The sequence below is a fragment of the Pogona vitticeps genome, chromosome 1 (genome assembly GCF_051106095.1).
Source record: "Pogona vitticeps strain Pit_001003342236 chromosome 1, PviZW2.1, whole genome shotgun sequence".
Taxonomy (NCBI): Eukaryota; Metazoa; Chordata; class Lepidosauria; order Squamata; family Agamidae; genus Pogona; species Pogona vitticeps.
In genome coordinates, this window is record NC_135783.1 from 259,427,804 (window position 1) to 259,453,369 (window position 25,566).

General features: G+C 40.7%; 1 protein-coding gene across 4 annotated transcripts; it reads left to right on the top strand.

Moving 5' to 3' along the window:
* Window positions 1-1,437: 1,437 nt before the first annotated feature.
* On the top strand, window positions 1,438-25,038 carry SAAL1 (serum amyloid A like 1). Of its 4 annotated transcripts, none has more exons than XM_078383867.1 (14): window positions 1,438-1,788; window positions 4,278-4,442; window positions 5,724-5,837; window positions 6,716-6,799; window positions 7,808-7,887; window positions 9,793-9,852; window positions 10,076-10,191; window positions 12,563-12,746; window positions 13,867-13,952; window positions 14,264-14,452; window positions 15,393-15,589; window positions 17,815-17,907; window positions 21,646-21,773; window positions 23,044-25,038. In XM_078383867.1, the coding sequence occupies exons 2-13, from the start codon at window positions 4,317-4,319 to the stop codon at window positions 21,736-21,738; spliced, it is 1,422 nt and encodes a 473-aa protein (XP_078239993.1). In that variant the 5' UTR covers window positions 1,438-1,788; window positions 4,278-4,316; the 3' UTR covers window positions 21,739-21,773; window positions 23,044-25,038. The 4 variants fall into 4 exon arrangements, with proteins under 4 accessions (XP_078239993.1, XP_078239992.1, XP_078239991.1 ...); XM_078383865.1 differs by lacking the exon at window positions 1,438-1,788 and adding an exon at window positions 1,833-1,993; XM_078383866.1 differs by lacking the exon at window positions 23,044-25,038 and having other exon boundaries at window positions 21,646-22,992.
* The last annotated feature ends 528 nt before the right edge of the window (window positions 25,039-25,566 follow it).

Sequence of the window (25,566 nt, forward strand, 5' to 3'; positions counted from 1 at the left end):
CACTATTGCTTGAAAAAATGATAGGGCTAACGCCTGATATTAATTGCAAATAGAATAGACCTGTTGAATGAATTGCACTTGTTTGGACAACACACAGTGTTAAGTCTTGTTGAGTTAGTGGGCATACTCTAGTTAGTACTAACAATTTAATTTAGTCCAGTTTCTTTGCTTGGTTGGAGAACAAATCCCAGGGTTGCTTAAAATAATATGAATTCTGTCATTCCTTCTACTTTAAAAAAAAGTTTGTTCATTTATTCTTCCCCCACCCCAATAGAAAATGTTTGTATACATCAAAATTCAGAGCCTTTGTTCCTTGCATCCCTCAAAGAGATACAGTAGGTGTGCATATTTTAAAAGGTTAGCTCCCGGGACAATTTTTCACAGCTAAACACGAGTTCATGGAGGTAAGTGACTGAATAAAACCGAGGGTTCTAAATGAATCCTGAAAACCCAAGGAGTCAGCTTCAGTGATGACCTCTCTTCAGTTCATTTTACATGAGGAGGAAAACATATGTGACAGTGCCTCTTTCTGTGTCTGAACTTGCAGAGAGAAAATAGTTAGGTTGATGGAAGCTATGTATTGACAGAAGAAATGTACAGTAATCAACACACTACCTCTGCTCCCCTATAACACCAAACATCATTTTGCATAGCATAGTCATTCTCAGCATCTTGTATTTACCATGAGTAGAGAAAGCTGTAATTCTGTCTGCTCACCACCCCCACCCCCACCCCATTTCTGGTTTCATTGTTTTCCTACACATGGAGAGAAGTAAGTCTGAAGTGGGAGAACTGTTGGGAGGGAGGCTCTCCCCATGAGGCGGGATGCCAGTTCTTGCAGGGTCCCAACTCATGTGGGAACCTCCACTAAAGGCAGTAGTGCATGTGAGCAGGTGTTAACATTGCAGTGACTTAAAGCTCTGCTTTCAGCAGATGCTCATCCTTGGACTCATTTTGAGTCTCATACAGTAAATCCTAAAAGTGCTTTCTCCCATTAAGTCTGGGTGTGTGGGGAATATGGTCCAATGGGGAAGGCTACTGCAGATGCCATGAAGATGGAAAGGGATCCAGTCTTCCTCCACAGAGCTGGATAAAGACGGGGACAACAGTGTCCCCTTGCACTCACATATATAATACTAACTATATCACATAAATACGAAAACAAGCCAAGTTACTTTGGCATATGATACCAAAAAAATATACAAACCCCTTTCCCTGAATAATAAAAATATAACTGACTAAATTTCTCTTTAAAGACTTCCAAAACCACCTGCCTTAGGCAACCACCTCATGCAGCCTGTTTTGGCTTTGAATCTGATGCTCCCAACACAAACGCACCCCGGCAGAACTATTAGAACTTGATGCGTCCAGCTTGGCTCGTCCTGGACCTGCTTTCTGGATGAGGGCATAACATCGTTCTGCAAGGCATGCTGACCTAGCAGGGTTGGCAGGGGGGCCTCCCATCCTGACCAAGGTCCCCTTCACAGCCAGCCAGCCACAGGAGTGCAAGATCAAGGCAGAGGCCCCTTGAGAAGCCATTGCGCGCTAGCCTAGTCGACTCACGAGCCGTGCGCGAGTTGGTATACACACAGACAAACGACACCTAAGCAAACGAGCATTTCACTTTCGTTTTTATTTCACATTGACGAACCACCCCCTACTTCCTTCCGCCATCTTCGCCTTCCTTCCTTTTGACTCTGCTGCGCGCAGGATTCTGGGAGTTGGAGTCCAGAAGAAGAGAGAAAGAGAAAGAGAGAGCGTCCCTCCGCTCCTAAGATCTCAAAATACGTAAGTGAACGCCACCCGAGCTGGAGGGCGGGCGAGGGCTCCCTGTGTGGTCGGTCGAGCGGTCTCTGCGGGGCCGTCCCTGGAGGTGCTGCCCTTCTGGGCCGGAGAAAAGGAGGGAAGGGAAGGGAAGGGGGGGGGAAGGGCCTAAGCAGGCGCCTCACGGGCTACGTCGAGGCTCCTTCGGCACCAGCGGGTGATGGAGAAGGTGGGTCCGTCGTCCCTTCGCACGCCGTTTTCTCCCGCCTCTGGCGCTGCTGCCAAGGCCGCTCTTTGGCCGGGGAACGGATGGGGAGGGCCGGGCCCTCGGCTTGCTGGGGAGCGAAGACGAAGCCCTCCGGGGTCTGGAACTCGGAAGGGCCGGAAGAACCGCGACGTAGGCGGGTTTCAGGGAGAAGTGGGGCGGAGGGAGGAGGAAGAAGCCGGTGGGTGGCGAGATCTTGCTGCGGAAAAGGCACGGGGGGGGGGGTCCTGCGGGAGCAGCTTTTCTAGGGAAGGACTCCCACCAACACCCCCCTCGCCGCCTCCGCCCATGGAGTAGCGGAGACTATAAGGAACCGTCCCGGGGCTTTAATTGGAGATGGAGGTGATCAGCACTGGCGCTCCGTGCCCTCTCTCTCGGGGAAGGACGTGGAGCAGTTTAAAACGGCCTTTCCCCCCTTCCCTTTAGAGAGAACCCCTAGGTCCGGCATTTGTGCCAACGATTGTGGTTAAAGAGCCCCCCCCTTACTTTTAATTTGTAGGACTCTCTTCATTAGCCTTTTTATGTGTCCCTTGTTTCATTTATGGCTGTCTGTAGTTGGACATCCAGAGTTGTTTGGAGCAGGGCATTTGCTGTGGTGCCCCCCCCCCCCGTTTGCAGAATCCTTTTTGCCCTGATCTTAGTGGTGCTTCCCATTTCTTGAGTTTAGGAGTATGTTGAAGATGTAATTATTTCTGAAGCCTTCCTTGACCAAATCTAGAAGCTGCTCTCTTAACTGTTGTGATCTTGCAGTAGAACAATTGAGTCCAGGTCCCCTTTAAATTCTGGAAAAAGGAAATTAGCTAAACAGGACATATTTAGGTACACTTGTTCGTTTGGTTTTCATGTTATTTTTTGTTTTATGTATAGCAATGCCTATGCAATCTTCTGAAGCCCTGAAAACTCAGGTCTGCAGCTTGGGTGTCCTCCTCAATTCATCCCTAAGCCTGGATGCCCAGGTCTTGGCCAGGAGAGTATTTGCATAACTAAAGCTGATGTGCCAGCTGCACCTGTTTCTTCAGATGTCGGATTTGGCTACAGTGACACATGCCTTAGTTACATCTCCTTTGGATTACTGTACATGCTCTATGTGGGGCTGCCTTTGAAGGCTTTTTGGAAACTTCAGCTGGTGCAAAACTCTGCAGCCAGACTACTGACTGGGGCCAGCTACGGCAGACCTGGGCAAAGTGTGGCCCGAGGGCCACATAAGGCCTGCAAGCCGCTCCTGTCCGGCCCGTGGACAGTTTTGAACATCACAACCATTTATAGCTTTTTGTCTAAAGTTGATCAGTTACTTATCTTTATAACATACCGCAAAAACCTCTTTAATATTTGTGAATATTAACAAGTTTAAAATAAAAACAATAATAACATCACTGTTTCATTTTATTTTTAAGCAAAGTTGGTTCGGCCCCTGAACACAGTTCAGATATTTCATGTCCCCCCCGTTGAAATTAATTGCCCACCCCTGAGCTATGAGGAGCATATAACACACCTGTTACAAGAACTGCACTGGCTACCACTCTGTTTCCAGGCCCAATTCAAAGTGCTGGTCATTACATATAAAGCCCTATAGGTAGGGCAAAATATGTACCCTAATGGCAAAATATTTGTTGAGACAGTTTTTGTCTTAGCTGTATTTTTTTACTCGGACAACAAACCTGCTACCCTGTTTCCCCGAAAATAAGACCTAACCTGAAAATAAGCCCTAGTATGATTTTTCAAGATGCTCATAATAAAAGCCTTACCCCCCCCCCAAAAGCCCTAGTTAAGTGAAACCCTGCCCTCCACCATTGTGCAGCAACCAGAAGATGATATGACTGTATTTGAATAAATGTAGATTGTTGTACATGAAAAAATTAAAACATCCCATGAAAATAAGCCCTACTGCTTTTTTTTGGAGCAAAAATTAATATAAGGCCCTGTCTTATTTTCAGGGAAACACAGTACATAGAAAGTGGCCAAAATATGCCAACATTGTTTCCAGGTTTTCAAATCTTAAGGTTACAATGTTGTGGAATGCCTGTGTTGCAAGTCTAGTTACATCTGCTACAAAACATGACTCTGGGGGACTAAAGTGTCCCATCTTGGTGCATTCAGAACTTTTAAAGTACAGATGAAGGAAGTTGACATCTTGGAGTCAAACGCACACATCTGCTGGCAGGTCATCTGAAATCTGTGGGCTGTCCTTGAGAGGAGGCAATGGTAGAATGAGTTTGGTATTCTGAATTCTTGCTGTTTTCCTTTTTAGGAATCCTATGGTCTGGCAACTGGATTGGTTTACTCAGATATGGATAGAAATCCATCACCACCTACCAGTGATTCGGAAGAGGAAGCAGTGGCTGCTGGAGATTCTATTGGAAATACAGTGTATAGCAAGCTTTGGCTATTCAATGTCCTTAAAAAACTAATTGAAGTATGTTATAGGCACTAGTGATTTGTCTCCGTTGCAGTATTTTAGAATTGTGTGATATGAAAATGGGCCAAAGTAGATATGAAGGTGAAAAGCAATGTATTTTTTAGATTGCTGGACATTGTCCCATGATGACAGTTTTAGGGACTTTTAAAATAATTGTGTCTATACGTGTAAAATTTATATACTAAAAAAGAAAGGTGGAAATCCTCATAGCCTCTAGAAAGATAATTTTCCTGTACATATTCCTCGTGTTGTATCTACTTTACAGTGGTGCCCCACATAACGACGATAATCCGTGCAGCAAAAATCGTTGCTATACGGATTCGTCGCTATGTGGATTTTAAAAGCCCATAGGAATGCATTGAAACCCCTTCAATGCATTCCTATGGGCTTAAAACTTACCTTTTCAGCGAAAATCCTCCATACGGCAGCCATTTTGGGTGCCCGGTAAGCGAGGAATCCATCCCTGTTTTACCCAGCGGCCATTTTGGAACCGCCAATCAGCTGGGGAAAAAACATCGTTATGCGATAATCGGTAAGCGAAACAGCTTACTGATCATCGCAAAGCGATTTCCCCCCATAGAAAACATCTTTATGTGATCGCAAAAGCGATCGCAAAAACATCGTCGCTATGCTGATTCGTCGTTAAACGGGGCGCCCGTTATACAAGGCACTACTGTATTATGGTACTGAAGGCATAGTTTTCAAACATGTGGTGTGACCCTGTACCTCTTTGATTTCTTGCTGTGACCTTGTAGCTGTGAAATGTATCTTCTGAGATTGCAGCCCTGTGTTATTTTACTTGGAAGTTAATCTCACTGAAAAGTGGTACACAATGAGTGTAGTATTTACTGGAGCATAATCTTGTATGTAAATTATGCCTGGGTGTAATCAATACCATTCAGAAGTGAAACATTGTAAGCTTATCTACATTATTAACTTGATAGTAAGCCTTACTGGACAACTCTATAGTCATGTTCACAAGAGCATCATAGAGTGATTTTTCCTCTCTTATAGGCTGTCCTGTATGTGAATGGTTGTATGGCTCTTTTCACAACTGACACACAACTGTCTGTGTGAAGGAGAAGCTGCTGGTTGGGGAAGGAATGCTTGCCTGGCTTTCTATCGAAAGAGGATTTTAGCCATTGAGTGTACTAGTGATATAATTCTTATATCCCAGTACACTTCTACTGTGGCTGCAATCTTAATGTCACCTTTCCAAAACACTTACTGTACTATTTTGGTTCTTTATTAAAGTGTCCTGTTTATTCTTTTTGGAAGCTTGTTAGCCCAAAGAAAGATGATTCTGAATTGAACAACGTGGAAGAAGAGTTAGAGTTAGACGAAGATATGGAGAATGACATTTGCAAAGTGTGGGACATGTCGATGAATAAGGTATAGGACACAGTACTATTTTTGTATAATATTGCTACCCTGGTTTTTTAAATGAAGAATTGGGTACCCTCTAAAATATACTTGGACATATAATAATTTAATATATGAAATGAGTCAACACATGAATGAGCCTGTTGGCACAGTGGTTAAGCTGCAGTTCCACAGTCAGTCCTCTACTCATGACCTGAGTTTGATCCTAGTGGATTAAGGTAGCCAGCTCAAGGTTGACACCACCTTCTGTCCGTCTGAGATTGGTAAAATGAGTACCCAGCTCATGAGGAGAGGGGCAAAGAGTTGTTTGCTTAAATATGTTGCAAACTGCCCAGAGAGTGCTTTAACACTATATAAAGTGAAACAACAACAGTTATCCTTTAGAAGTAGCATGCTGCATATTGTGAGAGTGTATGTCTAAAACACATGTTACCTGTCACAGATTGCCTATGAATCATTGGGACAGTCGCTCAGTTCCTAACAAGTGAAGTTTTTTTTAAAAAAATGGTTAGAAGCTCACTAGCTGTCCTAGCGTAGGGAGTGGGGCAAGACATTTGTGTGATAGCAATTTTGCTCTCCTTTTAAGCAGTAGGTTCCTGGTCATAGGGTTGTAATACCTCACAACAATTTACTGGAAGATTGAATCAGATGGTTTTGTATCCTGGAGATGTATGCTAAGTCGTCACTAATTATACACTTGAGAGATAAATTTGTTGCCTGCTGTCAAATCCTAAATGACAGGTTTTCACTTGTACTCCTTAAATAAGAGCAAAGAAAATAGCTTCTTATAGTGGTTGATGATTCTGAGTCAGGGACAGACTGTTTTCAAAACTGATTTTCTGTTTCTTATGTAAATGCTGTTAACACATAGTCTTTATTGTTTTTAGGACATCGCTTTATTTCTACAAGCATTCAATGCCCCGGGTATATTTATGGGTGTATTTGCCAAGTCTAATTGTCCTCGACTTACTGTAAGTCCTGTGATGAATTCTGTGTTCTGTTTATTTATTAATAAATATATGCTTTTATCTTTCCTAAATGTTTTGTGTAGATATGTGGAAGTGAAAGGGCAGAGTGGCTAAGATAGGATGCTTATGTTGTTTCTTGGTTCTTCTCCCATGAGAAAGCAATAGTAAATAATCAGGATCTCTAGCATTTCTTGACTGCAGTCTCACTATAGAGAGTAAGGCCAGAACAGGCCACTGAAATAGTTGCTAACCCTTCAAAGTGAGCCATGCCACTTTTTACTGATTTAGGTGCTCTACAACCATCCTAGGTTCAGTTCCTCTGAATTAACCACTTTATCTCTTTGATTATTGTTAAAGAACAAAATTCTAGGCCCCTTAAGTCAATAAAGGCACTGATCAATTTGGATGTAGCAACAACACAAACCCATTTATGAACTCTGCAAGGTAACAGTAGACTTATTTTTTATAACTGTGAGATAGTTAAATGTGGAGCTCACCATGTTTACAATTGGTACAGCAAGATATTGAGCAGTGGTTCCCAACCTTGGGTCTCCAGATGTTCTTGGACTTAAACTCCCAGAAGCCTTCACTATTAGCTGTGCTAACCAGGATTTCTGGGAGCTGTCATCCAAGAAGATATGGGGACCCAAGATTAGTAACCACTGATATAGAGAATGCTGTCTCAAAGGAATAGATTGATAGTATGACACTTCAGTTAGACTACATATCAGTAAAAAACTTCAGTCCAAAATATTAATCAATAAAGATGCTAGTAAAAGTTCTTGAAGCGTTTAGATCTACTAATCATCAGAGAAGAAAAGAGAGTTAAAAGTTTACTTATTTTTGTACCATATGACTGTTGAAAATCAGCTGAGGTGTGTCCATGTTTGTCTGGCCAGAGGCAGGCAATGAAATGGGTAGCTGTATCTTACTCTCTGAGCTATTATCATTTTGTTGATGGTTGCCATTCTTGGATTTATGTGTCTAACATGACTATATTTGGTATTTCAGGAAATTTGTGTAGGAATTCTGGGTAATATGGCATGTTGCCAAGACATATGCATGGACATTAGTAAAGACGAGAGACTTGGGTAAGTGGCTTGTTTTGATCTGGGCTCATTAATTTTTATGAAATAATAAAAACAGTCCACAACTTTTTAGACACATTCAGCTCCTTACTGTCACTGATGTTCTGCAGATATACATGGAGCCTGTGCAGAATGAAAGGAAAGCAGATTCATGGCATCAGAATTTATAAAGTTTGGCAAGAGGCTCAATAGCAAGGAAAGTGGGCATAGGAGGGCTGTGGTGAGAGAAGAGCCATAGAAAGAACTGTTCCCTTGGAGGTCCAAATCAGAATGAAATGTACAAGAGTAATTAAAATGACATACAATAGAAACTAGGTTGTTGGAGGCAAATCCAGGTTCTTTCAGCTGCTTGGATGGGGCTGCTCTAATGGGAGCAGCTGCTTTGATGGGGCAAACCAGCTTTGCTGTAACTTCCTTCTGCAGCTGATGAACATATTCCCTGCTCTGAGAACTGTTAGCAAAGTATGCTAATAGTCATTGCTCTGCTCTCCAGCAATAACAGGTCATCTGTTTCCCCCCATATCTTTTTCCTAAGGTGTATAAACATTCTTTCAATAAACCTGGATTTGTAAAAAGCATTGGGAATATACTATTGTTGTTGTTTAGTCATTAAGTCATGTCCGATTCTTCGTGGCCCCATGTATACTGTACTTCTGTACAATTATCTGGGTTCTTTTGCAGCTAAACTTGATTCTCTCTTTTACAACTTGAGTGGGTACCTGTAATATTGTGGCTCTAAACTTTACAGCTCTATGTATTTGGGAAGAAGGGGAAACCCACTGCAGAGTCACAGTGGCAGTTAGAGCCCTCTGAGCTGGACCATAAAGAAAGCTGACCACCGAAGAATTGATGCTTTTGTATTGTGGTGCTGGAGGAAACTCTTGAGAGTTCCCTGGACTGTAAGGAGAACAAACCTATCAATTCTAAAGGAAATCAAGCCTGAGTGCTCACTGGAAGGACAGATCCTGAAGCTGAGGCTCCAATACTTTGGCCATCTCATGCGAAGAGAAGACTCCTTGGAAAAGACGCTGATGTTAGGAAAGTGTGAAGGCAGGAGAAGAAGGGGACGACAGAGGATGAGATGGTTGGACAGTGACATCAAAGCAACCAACATGAATTTGACCCAACTCTGGGAGGCGGTGGAAGACAGGAAGGCCTGGTGTGCTCTGGTCTATGGGGTCACGAAGAGTCGGACACGACTAAATGACTAAAGAACAACGAGCTTACAAAGGCCAGGAAATGACAAGTGCGGGTTCTCTTTTGTTGCCCTTGTTTCCAAGTATTTCTCCTTTTTAAAAATTGTCTCTTTTACTGGAGGAAATAAGAGAGCATATATCTATAAGCAGTTCAAGATTGGCATAGGCTTGGGGACCTTTGGGGTCGCTGTCAAGGGAATGAGGAGACTTTGGATCTGGCAGATAGACATATGCCCCGGGACACCCAGTTTCCTTATCTGTCCATTGCAGTGGCTAAACCTATGACAGCAAATTGTTTACAGCTCTTCTAGAAGTAGCACGTGGGTGGTAGTTCTGGAACTGTTAAATAGTCATAGGCTTAATTGTTCACATACAAATTCATCCTATGTGACTTGTGGATTCTATACTACATGCCCTTGACAGACTGTATAACAACCAGTGATCCAGATCCAGGAACCGGAGGCTGGTTTCCCTTATAATGAATCAGATTTGCTTTAAGGTTATAATAATCCTCACTACTGTACCTGATTTTCTTTACTTTTTAGCTTTTCTTTTCCTTTCCTTTTTCTTCTAGCTATAAAATTTTACAGAAATATGCTTAGGAGATGACAATTAGTCAGAGGTTCAGAAAAAATGACAAGCCATTAATTCTTGATATCTTCTCTTTTATAATATGCTTAGCTGATCTTGACAGGGTATTGCTGTTTTTCAGACAGATGGTGCTGCAACGATTATGTGATTCTGATTCCCCTACACTGCTTGAAACAAGCAGGTAAGCTGTTTTATTAGTAACTAAAATATCTGAACATAAAATACTGCTGTGTATTCAGTTTTCCAGCATAAAAAACAAAAGTAAGGTTCCAGTACAGATTTGTCTGTATGTAAACAGCATTGAACTTGGTAGGATTTGCTTTCAATACTTCTTTGTTTGTATCCTTTCCATAATTTTGTTCTTGTTCATATTCTATACTTACTAACTTTCTTTTTCTCCCGAGGTTGTTGCTGACTTGTCTCTGTCAACCTGAAGTGGCCAATATTTGGTTGGAGAGAATCAGAGGAAGTCCATCAGTGTACGACTGCATCTGTTTTATCATGTCTAGTTCAACCAATGGTAGGCTGTTATTGAATACAGATCTCTTCAACTACTGTCATATCATTTCTCCTTTTGCCTTGTCATTTGCCTATTTAGGTAACAGTCTCTTTAAATCACCACAGGAATAAATGTGTGTTCTTTAATATTTTTCACTTATTTCTTCTATTCGTCTGTTGCCACCAGCCTTTAGTTGCCCCTGTGCATGTGTACTTGTTTCTTTACTTGGACCCCCATAACGCCTTCCACCAAGCCAGCACCCAGATATTGAACAAATCATCACTCATCTTGAATAGAACTAATTAGGTTTTATTAAAACAACAGTGTTAAAAGAATGTTGTTTATTCCTAGGCTTTAAGTTTATTCAGCACAGTTCTTCATTCTCTCTTTCCTTCTCATTTTCTCAAACTCAGAGCTCTCTCAGACTGCTCTAATACATATCCAAGACTGATAGTTCTCCAGACCCTTCTGTCTCCCACACACCCTTTCCTTCCTTATCTAATTTCATGGTATAGTGGTTGAACTGCAGTACTGCAGTAAAGATTCTGCTCATGACCTGAGTTATATCCTGGGCTCAGGTAGCCAACTTGAGGTTCACTCAGCCGTCCATCTGTTTGAGGTCAGTAAATTGAGTACACAGCTTTCTTGGAGCACAATATATTTAATTAAATTGTAAATCACCCAGAGAGTGCTTTAAGTGCTATGGAGCAGTATATAACCAAAACTCTGCTTTTTAGTTTCTTTTCCAGCCAATCAAAATAATTCGTACCAGAGTTCCATGTTCCTCACTCACCCTCTCCCATCACATACTTACAAAATTTCAGAGAATACATTTACCATCTCAATATAAACAATAGATCTGAATATAACCAGCCATCACAACCATCATTTGTAAAAAGAAGGGTAGAATCCTTTTTCAAACATAACTTTCTGTGATAGTCAATGTGTTCAAAAAACTCTATCAACAAATGTGGAAAAATATTTTCTAATAAAAATTTGTTCCAAAATGTCTTTATAGATCACTAAAAATGTTTCCAATGATAACGTTTAATCAAGTGCTTTGTAACACATTGGAATAATATCAATTATCGCAACTGTCGTTGTATCTTTTGTGCTTTTTCTTATGGTTGTAATAGAGCATATTTTTGTATGTACAGTCTTTCCCCACAGAGGCATAGAAGTTGGGGAGGGACCTTGCTAAATTTCAGTTCAGCTCTGTTTCCTCCCCAGTACCACATGGTATCTCTTGTTGGTGCATTAATTGTGGGGATATTGACAGGCCTCTGTTAGAGTTTCCACTTATCTTCAGTACCATTTCCTCTTCAAAATCCAGCTTGAACATCTGACATTCCTTGTTCCATATATGGCAAAAGTCTTTGTTGTGAAACTTCAAGCATCACTTTGCTTGTGTGGGAAATTAATGTGATGGTGATCCTCTAGTTGCTATGATTTTTGGTAACAGTCCAAAGTTACATAATACTTGTACTGAATCACTAAAAATATTACACATGAGATAAGAGTTTGACTTTTCCAGTATTCTTAGTCAGGCAATGATAGTATAAAACATAGGCAAAGGTAAAGGTTCCCCTTGACAATTTTTGTCCAGTCGTGTTCAACTCCAGGGGGTGGTGCTCATCCCCGTTTCCAAGCCATAGAGCCAGCGTTTGTCCGAAGACAATCTTCTGTGGTCACATGGCCAGTGTGACTTAGACACGGAACGCTGTTACCTTCCCACTGTGGTGGTAACTATTTATCTACTCACATGCTTTTGAACTGCTAGGTTGGCAAGAGCTGGGACAAGTGACAGGAGCTCACTCCTTTGGGTGGATTCGATCTTACGACTGCTTGTCTTCTGACCCTGTAGCACAGAGGATTCTGCGGTTTAACCCTAAAACTTAGGGTAAAGGCAAATAGTTCAAAAATTGGGCAAGATGTGATACCGTTGATTCATGGAACCAGATTGCCAGCAAGGCAATGTGGATTTTAGATTCCATATGAGATAGAGGTAACAAGGGTATCAACTGGCAGTTCCTCTCCCTTCTGCAGACATACAGTCCCCTGAAGATTTGTCAGTTGTGAAGCCACACAGTCCTCTGTTTTTTTTTTTTAACTAGAGGCAATATATGCCATTTCACTTATAGTAGTGGATCTGTCCAGTAGGATTCTAGGCAATGAATTTTTTTCTTTAAAAATCTTTTCTATTCCATCATCATACTAAAAAATTCCTCAAGGGCACCCATCCAATTTAAACCAAAATAGTAACTTTCTCAAATATTTTAAAAATCAATATTGAAAATGGCCTCTCTAGTTTGGTTTCTAAGCAGGGAGCAGAAATTAGTTTTGGGTGAAATTAATTCATTGATATTTAAATGGGGTTTAATCTTTGTTTCAGTGGAGTTGCTGGTGAAAGTGGGCGAGGTGGTTGATAAGTTGTTTGACCTGGATGAAGAATTAATGCTAAAATGGATGAAAAAGGGTTCTCAGTGGTCAGTGCCACAGCCTTCCGATGATTCTCCAGATAATCTTCCCGATTTTAAGATTGTACCTTGTCTTCTTGAAGCTGCAAAACAAGTCTGGTGTGTATATGTGCATTTGATACAGTGCCTTGGCACTGCAGTTGTTTCAAACATGGATACAAAACCGAATTTTAAAAAACTGAATCAACTATATCTGTTGATTTCCTTGTTTTGTGCCACTTATTTATTGCATGTTATCCCAACCAAGAAGTTCAGATCAGTACACATTATTCCCCCTCCTTCCTTTATATCTTGATATTAAATCTGTGAGGGTGTTAAGGTGGCTTACTTAGTGCTGGCAAAGGAGCTTCACAGTATTTGAACAGGTGACTCCCTGATTCTGGTTTTGACTGCCCATGCCATGTTGGATTTCGCATTTTTAGTAGGTATTTTTCAGTGGCTGATTCTCCTTACAGTCCAGAAAAGGGGGGGGGGAGGAGTTAAAGCATAAAGGAGATGTTTTATTAATATAAGGTTTTCTTATTATACTTTTAACATGTTATGGGTATTTTGATGGGAGAATCAGTCTTTGAAAATGCCTGAACAGTGGCGGTTGTTACAGATTGAAGCTCATCATGTTGTGACCTTTTATTATCTTATTTTTTATTCTTCTGCCTGCCAAACACAAGTACCAATCTCAGTTGAGCTTTCTACTTGAAGATAAATGTGTACTGATGCTGTGTTTGTGTGTTTATTTGCTTTTTGGGTTTGTAGCAATTTTGCTGATGCCTTTAGAAGTATAGAGAGCACCGTAGGTCTCCATAGGCCTCAGTGCTTCACTACCCAGTGATACGGGCTGCTTGAAACTCTTTAAAAGAAATACAGCACAATATGGGCCAAATGTTATTGCCTTGTAAAAGTCCATACTCTTCCTCCATCCCTGCACTAGGAATATCATGTAGCATATTTGTATTTAAATCAGGGATATGCTTCTGTCCATAAACTTAAGTTCAGTGTGGCAGATGAAGGCATTCACGTAAGGAGAAAACCAGCAAGCATACCCAAGCAGAAATCATTTCTACAATTTATATATTCCTAGAGATGGATGTTCTGCTACCTATTTTGTGTTCAGCCTCTTTGGGAGTTATTCATTGAGCAGTGAGGTAAAAATATTTTAGTAAGTATATCTTCAGTAAGCTCACAATATTTCTGAACATAATTTTGCCATTCTTCATTGCAGTTCAGATAACAGTTCCGAAGGGCTTGACGTTTACATGCATATCTTGCAGCTTCTCACCACTGTGGACGAAGGCATTCAAACAATTGGTAAGATTTTTGAATTACAGTTCATTGTGAAGGGATGGAGAGGACTTAGCAGGTGGACTTCTACAGGTGGACCTTCCATCTCCTGCTGCAACCTCTTGCATCCCCTAAACCATAGTTCTGGAGAGTTGGACAATTCTCTGAGTCTGGTTTTCAGGCAGCAGGGATAGCTATAGGGAAGAAGAGAAGAATACTCTCATGCTGTGCAAGGGCAACACAGGGCTTGGCCTTAAATTGTTAAAAAAGTATTTTGGCCAGGGATTTTTCACATATCAGCTGTCTCACCTTTTGTGGTTGCTCTTGTCATTTTCAAGTGCGGTCTCCTGAAAATGGGAAAGAAACGTGGAGTCTGCTGTATAACCTCTTTTGTAATGAACTCTGCCAGCCAGATGATCCGCCAATTATTGTTCAAGAACAGAAGACTGTTTTGGCTTCTATTTTGTCTGTCCTATCAGCTATCTTTACTTCACAGACAGAACAGGAATTGGTCAAGACAGAAAAAAGTAAGTGAAGAAATACATATTATTAGAGGTGAAAGGTGAGGGAATGTAATCTAAGGGGTTTAAAAATCCGAATGGCTTTTGAAGCTACAAGTAATGGTGATAGTAGTGAATGAGAAAAATGTGCAGGTGATGCTTATCTGGCTATAACTGAGTTACTGTAACCCCCTGTCTTTATAACCTTGCCATAGTGGAATAGATCCTCTGTTCTTTTTGTGGGTTACATTCCCTTATGGGGTATTTAACTTTCTATCAGCTTGATTTTGACAGTTTTTGATTGGTTGATACATTTTCCATCAGAGTTTTCACAGTTCAGAATATTTAACTTTGCTGTTCATCCATAATGTTTTGTTCAAATGGCTTGAAATGATACAGAATGCGGCGGCCAGACTTCTCACTGGGTTGAGAAAATATCAGCATATTTCCCCCACTCTGGCTGCCTTGCATTGGCTGCCCATTCATTCCCGCACTGATTTCAAGGTGTTAATGATGACATATAAAGTCCTAAATGGTTTAGGACCTCGATATCTAGTGGAATGCCTCCTCCCACCTAGATCTACCTGAATCACGCGTTCTGGCCAGGATGGGTGGTTGAGGGGCCTAACGCTGAGGGAGGCCCGGAGAGAAAGAACAAGAAACCGGTCCTTCTCAGCAGCGGCCCCTCAACTCTAGAACAGTTTACCTGCAGAAATCTGCCTGGCTCCCTTGCTGGGTGTTTTTAAGAGCAAACTTCAGACTTGGCTTTTTAGGCAGGCCTTCCCTCCTGTCATCACCTAATCTATTCTTTGCCATCTTGAATTATATTAATATTGTTGTTTTTATTTTAAATTGCTGTTACTTTTTTGTATTGTTGTTAGCCGCCCAGAGTAGACTTCAGTCTAAATGGGCGGGATATAAATTAAAATAAAATTTAAAAATTTTTTTAACTTGCTTTATATGTCAGATATGCCTCTGCTTGATAGCTTGATTAGAGTCTTACAAAACATGGATGAATGTGCAAGGAGATCTGAAGACAGCTCCAGTACATCCAAGTCGGAAGAGAATGAGAATTTGGAAATAGCCGAGGAAGATTTCCATTTAAAAATCTTGAAGGACATCTCATGTGAGCTGCTCTCCAATATGATCCAGGAGTTGTCAAAGGTTAGACTTACATAAGCTGCTTGAGTACAGAACAGTTTTTATTTCATCCATTGCTTTCTCACTAGTGCCATGACTGCTGTGACTGATAATGGAAACATGCAGTCTAGCTTGTTAAGCTACTCACACAATGGAAACGTATGTGGAATACCCCTTTGTGTAAACTGTACATGTGTATTCGCTGCCACAGTGTACCTTGCACTGATTAATTCTGTTCTAGAATGAGTTCTTCTCATGAGGCCTTAGAGCCCCAGACATCTTTTCATTGTAACCTCTTGATTTGCATTTGTCCTGTGGCACTTGAGCATCAGTCAGCTTCCCCTCATTTCTTATTGAACCAGAAGGGATATACATCCATCTTGGTGATTTAAATGCTGATATATCAATTCTTGCCTTTGACATCTTGCTTGGGGCATTTTGTCTAAAGTTTCTAGCATGTGCATGCAGGCATTGAGGCATGCATGGTGCTTGGGCAGCAGTGGGCCCACCTCCATTTGATTGCACACTGGGCATTGATCTCCATGTGCATAGCTGTTGATAGTAGCAAAGCATTTTGACCAACAGGGGCAAAATGTCCTTGCTGGTCCTCCTCAATCTGTCAGCAGCCTTTAATACTGTTGACCATGGTAGCCACCTGGAGAGGCTCTCCAGGATAGGGATCAGAGGTCAGGCCTTGGCCTGGCTTTAGTCCTTCCTGGAGGACCATCCCCAGAGAATGCAGCTTGGGGAGATGTTGTCCACTCTGTGGACTCTCAAATGCAGAGTCCCTCAGGGTTCGATCATCTCCCCAATGCTATTTAATATCTATATGAGGCTGCTGGGGGAGGTAATCAGGAGTTTTGGAGTTTTGTGTCATCAATATGCAGATGACACTCAGCTCTATCTCTCTTTCCACCCTTCTGCAGTGGATGCTGTCCCGTCCTGCCTGGATGCTGTACTGGGGTGGATGAAGGATAATAGACTGAGGCTGAACCAGGACAAGACGGAAATCCTGTGGGTGGGGGCCCCTAATGTCTATGGTTTGGGAGACTCCCTTTCCTTTGGTGGGGTCTCTCTTACCATGAAGGATGAGGTGTGCAGTTTGGGCATATTTTTGGATCCAGCATTATCAATGGAATCCCATATAATGTCTGTGGTCCGCACCGCCTATTTTCATCTAAGATGAATTGCTTAGTTGCATCCCTACCTTGACACAGGGTCGCTCACCATGCTGATCCATGCACTGGTAGACTCAAGATTAGGCTACTGCAATGCTTTCTACATGGGGCTGCCCTTGGTGCAATCACAGAAAATCCAGCAGGTCCAAAACTCGGCTGCCAGATTGCTAAGTGGGTTGAGGAAACACCAGCATATTTTCCTCACCTTGGCTGCCCTGCACTGGCTACCTGTTCATTTCTATGCCGCTTCAAGATAATGGTGTTAACATACAAAGCCCTAAACAGTTTGGGACCTCATTATCTGACAGAATGCTTCATTCCGACTAGATCGGCCCCTTTAGTAAGATCTTCCCAGGCTGGGTGGTTGAGGGTTCTGACCCTAAGAGAGGCTCAGAAGTCAGTGACTAGAAACTGGGCCTTCTTAGTGGTAGCCCCGCAATTGTGAAATGCTCTCCCATCCAAAATTTGCCTCACGGACTCAATGGGAACTTTCAAGAAATTATTAAAAACATTGTTTTTAGTCAGGCCTTCCCTGACTCTCCTCTATCTTGATTCAACATATTGTTCAACTCCACCATCTTTTTCCTTTTCCTTTTTTATGTTAATGTTCACTAATATTATTTTTATTTGTTTAATTTTGTGTTGATTAATTTATACTGTTTCTTGTTATTGTATTGTCTATTTTATTATGCCATGTAAACTGCCCAGAATGATTCAGGTTGCCAGATGGGTGGTCTCTCTCTCTCTCTCTCTCTCTCTCTCTCTCTCTCTCCGTCTGTCTGTCTGTCTGTCTATCTGACAAACAAACAAACAAACAAACAAACAAACAAACAAACGAATGAATAAATAATCATGTGGCCACCATATGTTCTTTGGAGTCTCAAGGAGTTTATCACTGGAACATATGGATTTACATTTGTCCAGCAGCATTTGAAATTGTTAGTATTTTATTAGCCATATGACACATAGTAATGCCTATGCATATTGCTTGGTTCAGTTAAATATCAATATACATATGCAATTTACAGCAATTTACAGAAATGTATAATAATGGTTTGGTGGTGTTTTCAGGAAAACATACTGGAGGGGCTCAAGCAAGGTCATTTGAATGAACAGAAATGTTCCTGTGCAGTTCAAAACCTCCTTCCTGTGTATTTCTCTTCGGTATGTATTACTCCTAAAACAAATAATAGCCTGTTTGACTTGGTTATTATAATAATATGTTGAGAAGAGTGTATATGTACAGTATACTGCTATCAAAGCTTTGGTTGGCTGACATCAGCATATGAAACACACTCTTCCTCAGTCAAGTTGCATACTATAACTTTTTGAGATTTTTGGCCAAATTTTTGCCAGCTACCCAGATGTCTCCACACTGAGGAAAACCTTTTCACACCATCTCTTCTTGTAATTGCAGTGACCATGGTGAGGCTATGACTACACTAGCAAAACTGTGTGATTTGATTTGCAGCCTGTTTTATATTTCTGTTTGGATCAGGTGATCACCTGGAGACTGCAGATTGTTTTGGTGCCAGTGTTGATACTGGCCTCTCAGTTTGATGCGGTTTGATCTGCACCACAGCCCTCCTCTCGTGTGTCTCACCCTCTGCTGATCCCTGGCTTTGCTTTTACAATTCACTGTAAAGCTGGCAGGCTGTTTAAAGTGTTGCACAATGCTAGGTAATGGGACAGTTTTCCAAACTTCCCCATAATGTAAGAACACATACACACATACCATGGAAATATAGTAGTTTGCTGTGCTTTATCAGAATTGATTTTTTTTTTATTTATTTTATTTTTTATTTCAAAACTATTAGGAAATGGGGAAGGGATACAGAAGGTAAAGGGCAATGGAAAGGGTGGAAAGAAGGGGTTTTGAGTATAAGAGAACATCAAATGTATACTCATTCAATCTTTTCTTATTAAATATATAATCATGTAATCTATTCATATTCCAATAAAAGCTCATCTTTCTTCTTCTTCTTCTTCTTCTTCTTCTTCTTCTAGCTATTTGTCTATGTATTTACCCCTTTAGCTTTCAACTTACAATTATAACACAGCTTACGTCTAGGTTATTCCAACACCATCAGAACACCAAGGCCAATTGTGAAATATATCCTCTCTTTCAGCCTCCTTTTGTCTTGCAAGTACACTCGACAGGTCTAAAATAGTATATATTCTGTTCACTTCTCCCTTTTCCCCTATGTGCTTCTTTTTTTTCTGTGACTCTGTTTTCTTCCATGTTTTGAAAGGGGGAGCAACCCCTAAAGCAGTAATTCCCTCTTCAACCTCCATTTTCTGAGCTGTTATGGCTACATATCTCAGTGGGTAACACATCATCCCATTTGTATTGTCTGATATTGTTTTCAATGTACCTGGCTCTGGCATTTCTCTTAGGTATGATTTTACCTCTGCTATTTTCTCTTCCTTAGGATCTTTAATAAGGTCTTGTATCTGATCAAGACGAAAAATTACCTGCGCAAATCGTTCCAACATTGTCCTTTGAAAGGAGATTTTCCAATCTGACCATTGATCTCTATTTTCCCCAGGGAGAGGTTCCATTTTTCCAATATATCTCCTCTCTCTCTATATAAATTACTCTTTGATTCCCACTCTTTTATCCCTCACTTAGAATTCCCTCTCCCCTTTGCCCACATATACATATTATATGAGTCACCCTCAAGTCCAATATTTTACATTAAAACTATTGCAGTGTTAACAATAAAGTAGGAGGGAAACTCAAACACAAAGGTAGAATTTAAAAACATAAGTCTCTCAAGTGTTTTTATAGATCAATCCCTTTTCTTATTGCCAGCCGCCAAACCGGAAGATGTTCTTTTCTCTTCTCAAAATTTATTTTTACCTTCACCCAGCCAGGCTGTGTTATCAAAGAGCCATTTAAATCATTAGTTCAGTTCACACGTAGCTCAGATCACAGTCTATTTTTTTTCTTCCAAAGGCTTCCTTCTCCTCCCCCAAACAGGGCGGGCCAACAATCAGAGTCCCAGCAAATGTGTTTTCCACAGCAAACAGCGTCCCACACAGTCTAAGAATTGTATATCCAAAAGGAGGGAGGGTCCAACTCGTTGCCAGCCGCCAAACCGGAAGATGTTCTTCTCTCAAGATTTATTTTTACCTTCACCCAGCCAGCTATGTTATCAGAGTGTCATTTAAATCATTAGTTCAGTTCTAACGCAGCTCACAGTCTATTTTTTTACTTCCCAAGGCTTCCTTCTCCTCCCCCAAACAGGGAGAGCCAACAATCAGAGTCCCGGCAAATGTGTTTTCCACGGCAAACAGGGTCTCCAAAAGGAGAAAAGGTCCTAAGTGTACAGCTTACAGCAGATTTTATTCTCTCACAGCCTGTCCAGTGCCCAGAAGTTTTTCCCTTAATAAAGACCCAAGCTATTTCTGCCTGGCTGTTCTCTTAAAATCCACACGACCTTGATCAGCTTAATTGCAAGCTGACATGCTAAATACGCCGCTCCCTTATCTCATTTCGGTCATAAATTTTCACACAATCACTTGTTCTTCATTTTAATGGGGTTTTTCATAGAACAAGGGCTCCCACTTACTTTATTTATATTTTTGCCGTGCTTCTGTTCTCTTATTCTCGGCACTGGAGCTGTCCTGGCTAGTTGCCAAAAATGGCGCCTGTCTTCGGTCTGTGCTATTGTGAATTTCCAGAAGAGAGACAAATCGGTTTGCTTCCCAATCTTCTAACTTCTGCGGCTCACACCAGCTTCAGGAGGGTCTCTTCTGACTCTCCCTAAATCCCCCCATTCCTAGGGGGACCCCAGACTGAAGCAGTTCTAGTTTCTCCGGGAGCTATTCCCAAGAGCTGCTAGCTTCACCAGGACGAAGCTCCTCCTTCCCATCAGAATTGATACTATTACACATAGATCTTTATTTTTAAACTGTCTATTACTGTGATAGAAAGAAAGAATGAATGAAAGAATGAATGAATGAATGAATGAATGAATGAATGAATGAATGAATTTACATCTTTTGTTTCTCCATCCAGAGGTGATCTAGAGCTAAACTAAGATATCTGTGTAATGATAAGATGAACAAACACAGTAGTTTGTTTAAAGAATAAACTTTGGGGCAACCAGGGAGAAAGATCATGGGTTCAAACTGTCCAAAACATCATGCCTGGCTTAGTATGTCAACAGAATACCACTCAGTCATGTTCCCCCCCCCCCCCCGACTTCCTTTTGGAGAACAAAACAACTAATCACACATCATTCGAATCATTATGGCTTGAAAAAAATAGAAGTCTCCAGCAGCAGGAAAAACAAACAAACCCTCTGTGTTGGGAGCAAAAGGCCAAACTGATTCAAATACTGTAGGCCTTTGCATCATGTAATCAGCTAAACAAAATGTGAATTATCCATTTTATACCTGCAGCACATCTTGCAGTATTTGACCATAATAGCCGCAGCCTGAGTTAATGTTGTCAAAAATGTCCTTATCTTTAAACAAAATACCTAATTTTGTTTATCTTTTATTTTGTAAGCCAGGGCAGGATTTATTCATGTTGTTACAATGCGTATCTCACACTTTAAACATCAATTTATATTTCCAAGGCAGCAGCGAATCTCTGAAAAAGCACATATTTCTTTTTCATTGCCAATGCAGGGAAGTTGCATTCAATGCGCAAGGTGGAAGCATAGGGGATTTTGAAAATAATTAGATTCTTCATAGGCAATAAAAATGCAATAGGCAGTAAAATAATTGTAATGTGAATAGCATTAACTAGAGCAGAGTCAGCTAAAATTTTGGAAGCTATAGCATTTATCAGTGTGGATTGCTTATTAACTTTCTCCAGATGCTTGACTAAATTGTCTGATCCTGTATCTTACCTGATTCAGTTCACTGACATTAATATTTTATTTCCAGGTGCAGAATTTTTTTGAAGTGTTATGTGAAGCTGATCAGGCCCTTGCTGACAGCTTAAGGAGACGCTTTCCAAGCTTGAAAGTCCAGACATAGGAGCCTGTTAATGATGTTGGCAGTGATGGGGAATGGTATGAAAAACAAACTGTTACTCATCTACAGCTCCATTTCTGAAGAGTGAAACAGAAACATATTTTTATATATTGGTAGCTGTTGAGGTTACAGGTCTCAGTCTCATATGAAACAGTAAAATAGCTCAATCTGTTTTGGAACAGTTTGTATGTTAAGTTGGGTATTATTGATAATGATAGTTACAAGGTCTTTAAAGAAGAGTGACTGGGTTTTCACACACTTCTCCCCTTTTCTACAGCAAGAGGAAATATTTATAGATATTCAGATTCCATGTCATGAATATTTTAAAGCAATGTATCTTTTAAAAAGTCACCCTGAAAAATGACAATAAGGCATGTTGACTGCTGGAACATTGTTTAGAATGCATATGCTGCAGCCCAATTATACTCTAATAATTGAGTTTATATTCCTGTTGCTGAATAATTGCTTGCATAGCAGCCATTAGGAAAGAAATGGGCTTTTAAGTAATACTTCTGGATAACAGCAACAGGTGATTATTAAACAGTGGGTATTACCCTTCCTGTTCAGCTTTTGCCCAAGATACCTTGATCAGGTGGTGCTGTTTTCTTGACTTTACTGGTTGAGAAATTAGAAGTAACATAAAATGCAGTTCACTTTGTACAGACTGTATAAAATGGCACTGGAGAAAGTGGACCAAATTAGTTTGCAGTCAATATGCCAGCTTTTTCAGAACACTGAGATCTTTCAAAGTCAGTTAAGTTACTGTGGTACTTTCTGTGTGCTCTGTATAACATTCAGATAATGTATTTGAAATGTATGTTTGGCGTTACATACAACTGCAACCCAATGTCAACTTTTTTGGAGGAGTAGATTTGTAGCTTGTTGCATGACCACTGCTTGTGCTTTTTACCAGTGGTAGAATTTCAGTCAGGACAGACGTTCATTATATGTGCCTCAAAGAACAGTACTATGATTGGGATCCAGATAGAAACAAGCAGGTGCTCCAAAAGCCAGCTATAGTCGTCCTGTTGCTTCCCTCTGACTCCTTTCAAAGAGTACAGGTCCTTTAGAAGGTAGCATGTACAATAAAGGAGTGAGCAGTGAGATGGACTTTTCGCCACTCACTTGAGCATGAGTAGAAACATTGTGTTTTGGGTATTTTTGTATTAATATCTAACACTGGTTTTATATGTATTTTAGAAATATATTGAAGCTAAATATTTTCAGTAAAGTTTTTATTAAACTCATTATAGTGCTCTCATGTGTTATAGTGTATGTCTATACAATGAATGGCCTCTTGTTCATCAGTTACAAGATATGTGACAGTAGCTTGAAGATGTGCAAATGGGTACTGGAGTATTTGATAGAGCTGCTCTGCTTTTGCTACAGGAAAAGACTTTCCAGGTGCCTGAAGATGCACCGCCACCACAGCATACTCTCTTCTCTGACATGTGCGCTTGCATTTTTTTAAAAGTAAACCCACCAATGTTTTGGCTTCTGGTGACTCCATGTACCTAACCCAATTAATGTGGATCGCATGAAGATAGCTTGGTATCATACATCCAATCAGACATGAATATGTAGTAATGATATGGGCAAATGAACTTATTTCATTGATCTTATACTGAGTGGAAGAGGGAAGAGAACATATTTTAGTCCATTCCCAAAGCAAACAGTATGATGCTCTCTGCCTGCTATGTAGATTCTGAAGGCTGACAGAACATGGCAAACCAGGCACTCCATTCTAAGGACAAATGTTCCATGCATGTGGTCCACCAATCACTGGGTCAAGTGACTGGTGATCACGTACTGCTAAAACTGACCATCCATGTACAGATGCTGTTTGTCTCCTACATTGCTTTAAATGGACAATATTGCTTTACATTAGTGGATTCAAATGACAAGAAAGGAGATTTCATCTGAACACGTATTTACTGATGCTGAAAGCTGTTGGACAATAGAATGGATCTGAAGGAGGCAGAAGCTCTTCTTCATTGGAAAATAGATGACCAGCCAGCCAGCCTCCTGCTTCTTCAGGAGGTTGGACTTCATGACCCTTAGGTCCTTTCTAATTCTACAGTTCTGGGATTCTGTAATACGTTGCTGGTGCTTGAATACTTACCATGAAATTGCAGCCTGAAATAATGATGCACCTCCATGTTCAGCTTGTTGCAGTTGACTGGGAAAAAAATGAACTTGCAGCATTTAGTGAGAACATCATCGCTTCAAACTTGTAACTTATAAAGTGCGCAATCTAGGGAATACAAATGGACCACATTTAATGCACCACATTTCTTTGTATGTGTTGAATATTATGTCTTTGTTTGTTTACCTTAGAGATGCTCTTGAGGATTTCATGCTACATTTTCAGTCTGTAGTGACATAAAAACAATGAGACTACATGAAAATTAGGAGAAAAGGTTGCTTTCATTACCTGAGGTCAGAATCACTTCCTCATGACATAGTGCAGTTTCTCATATAACTCTGATGTACCACAGAAACTGCAAGAAGATTAGGAGAAAAAGAAAACCTTTGGATCATGGATTACAACTCTGCATAATGGTCATGTCAGATAGAATTTTCACTGGTTCTGAGCTGACATGGTATGGACTAAATAAATCTGACATGGTATAATTTTTTCCCCCGATGATGCTGGTTTTTTGAGAAGTGGAGGCCCCTTAGGGAAACAGAGCCCTATTGCTCATATGAGGGCAGTACCATTTGTCTGCATAAAAATCATCCAAACCGATTTCTGATTGTGATTGAAAAGGTTTATATTTGTAGATCACAAATCCTCATGAATCTAACATGCGCCAGTAGGTAGGTGGGTGAAGCCAGATTTTCAAGAAGTTATCTGAAGAGTCTCATTTTGGGCTGGAATACATTAGGATAGCTCAGTGGTTTAGGTATCTGGCTGCAGAGTCAGACATTGTTAGTTCGATTCCCCACTGTGCCTCCTTGACAGGGGCTGGACTTGATGATCCACAGGGTCCCTTCCAGCTCTGCAGTTCTAAGATGATGATGATGATTATGGCCTCAGGGACATTTCACTATCTTATAGCCTGTTTGTGTAATAGGAATATTTTGGATCTCCCTTGCATGATTCTTGTGAGGCAAGTAGTTAATAAACAGTTTAAACATTTTCTGAATATGGCCATAAGAAGATTACTCATAGTGTAACATAAAGCAAATTTTAAAATGTTCAAGTCTATTGCTTTAAAAATGACAGCTGGTAATTCAAATAACATGTAATGAAAATGGAGTTATAATTGTAAAACAAATACATTCTCCAACATTTGTCAATGTGCTTGAATTACTTTAAAGTGTTCACAACTGATTCTGAAATACTCAGGATTTTTAAAAAGGTGTTCTGTAAGCAGCCATGGATACACATTAAACATATGGGTAACAAGCCTGGGTAGTCAGCACATCACACATTCTCTAAAAGGCTAAAAAGATGGTATGTGAGTGAGAAGAAGCCAAAAGTTTCAATCCCTATTGTGCCTCCCAGGAGAAGGGCCAACCAGAACCATCTCATGAATGTGTGACTGATGCAGTTACATGTCCTGCCACCTCTGTAAGCTTGAGCAAATCTCATGATCCCAGAGCACAGCCAGAAAGAGGGACTGATAAACTGCTATTAAGAATTTAGAACCCTGGGAGGAATACCATCAGTCAGAATTGGCTTGATGAATTGTTATTAATTATCAGTCAAATAGTACTCTTAGAACTGCAGAGTTGGAAAGGGCCACTATAGATAATTGAATCCAGCTCCTGCCAAGGAGGCACAGTGGGGAATGGAACTCCCAACCTCTGGCTCCATAGGCAGAG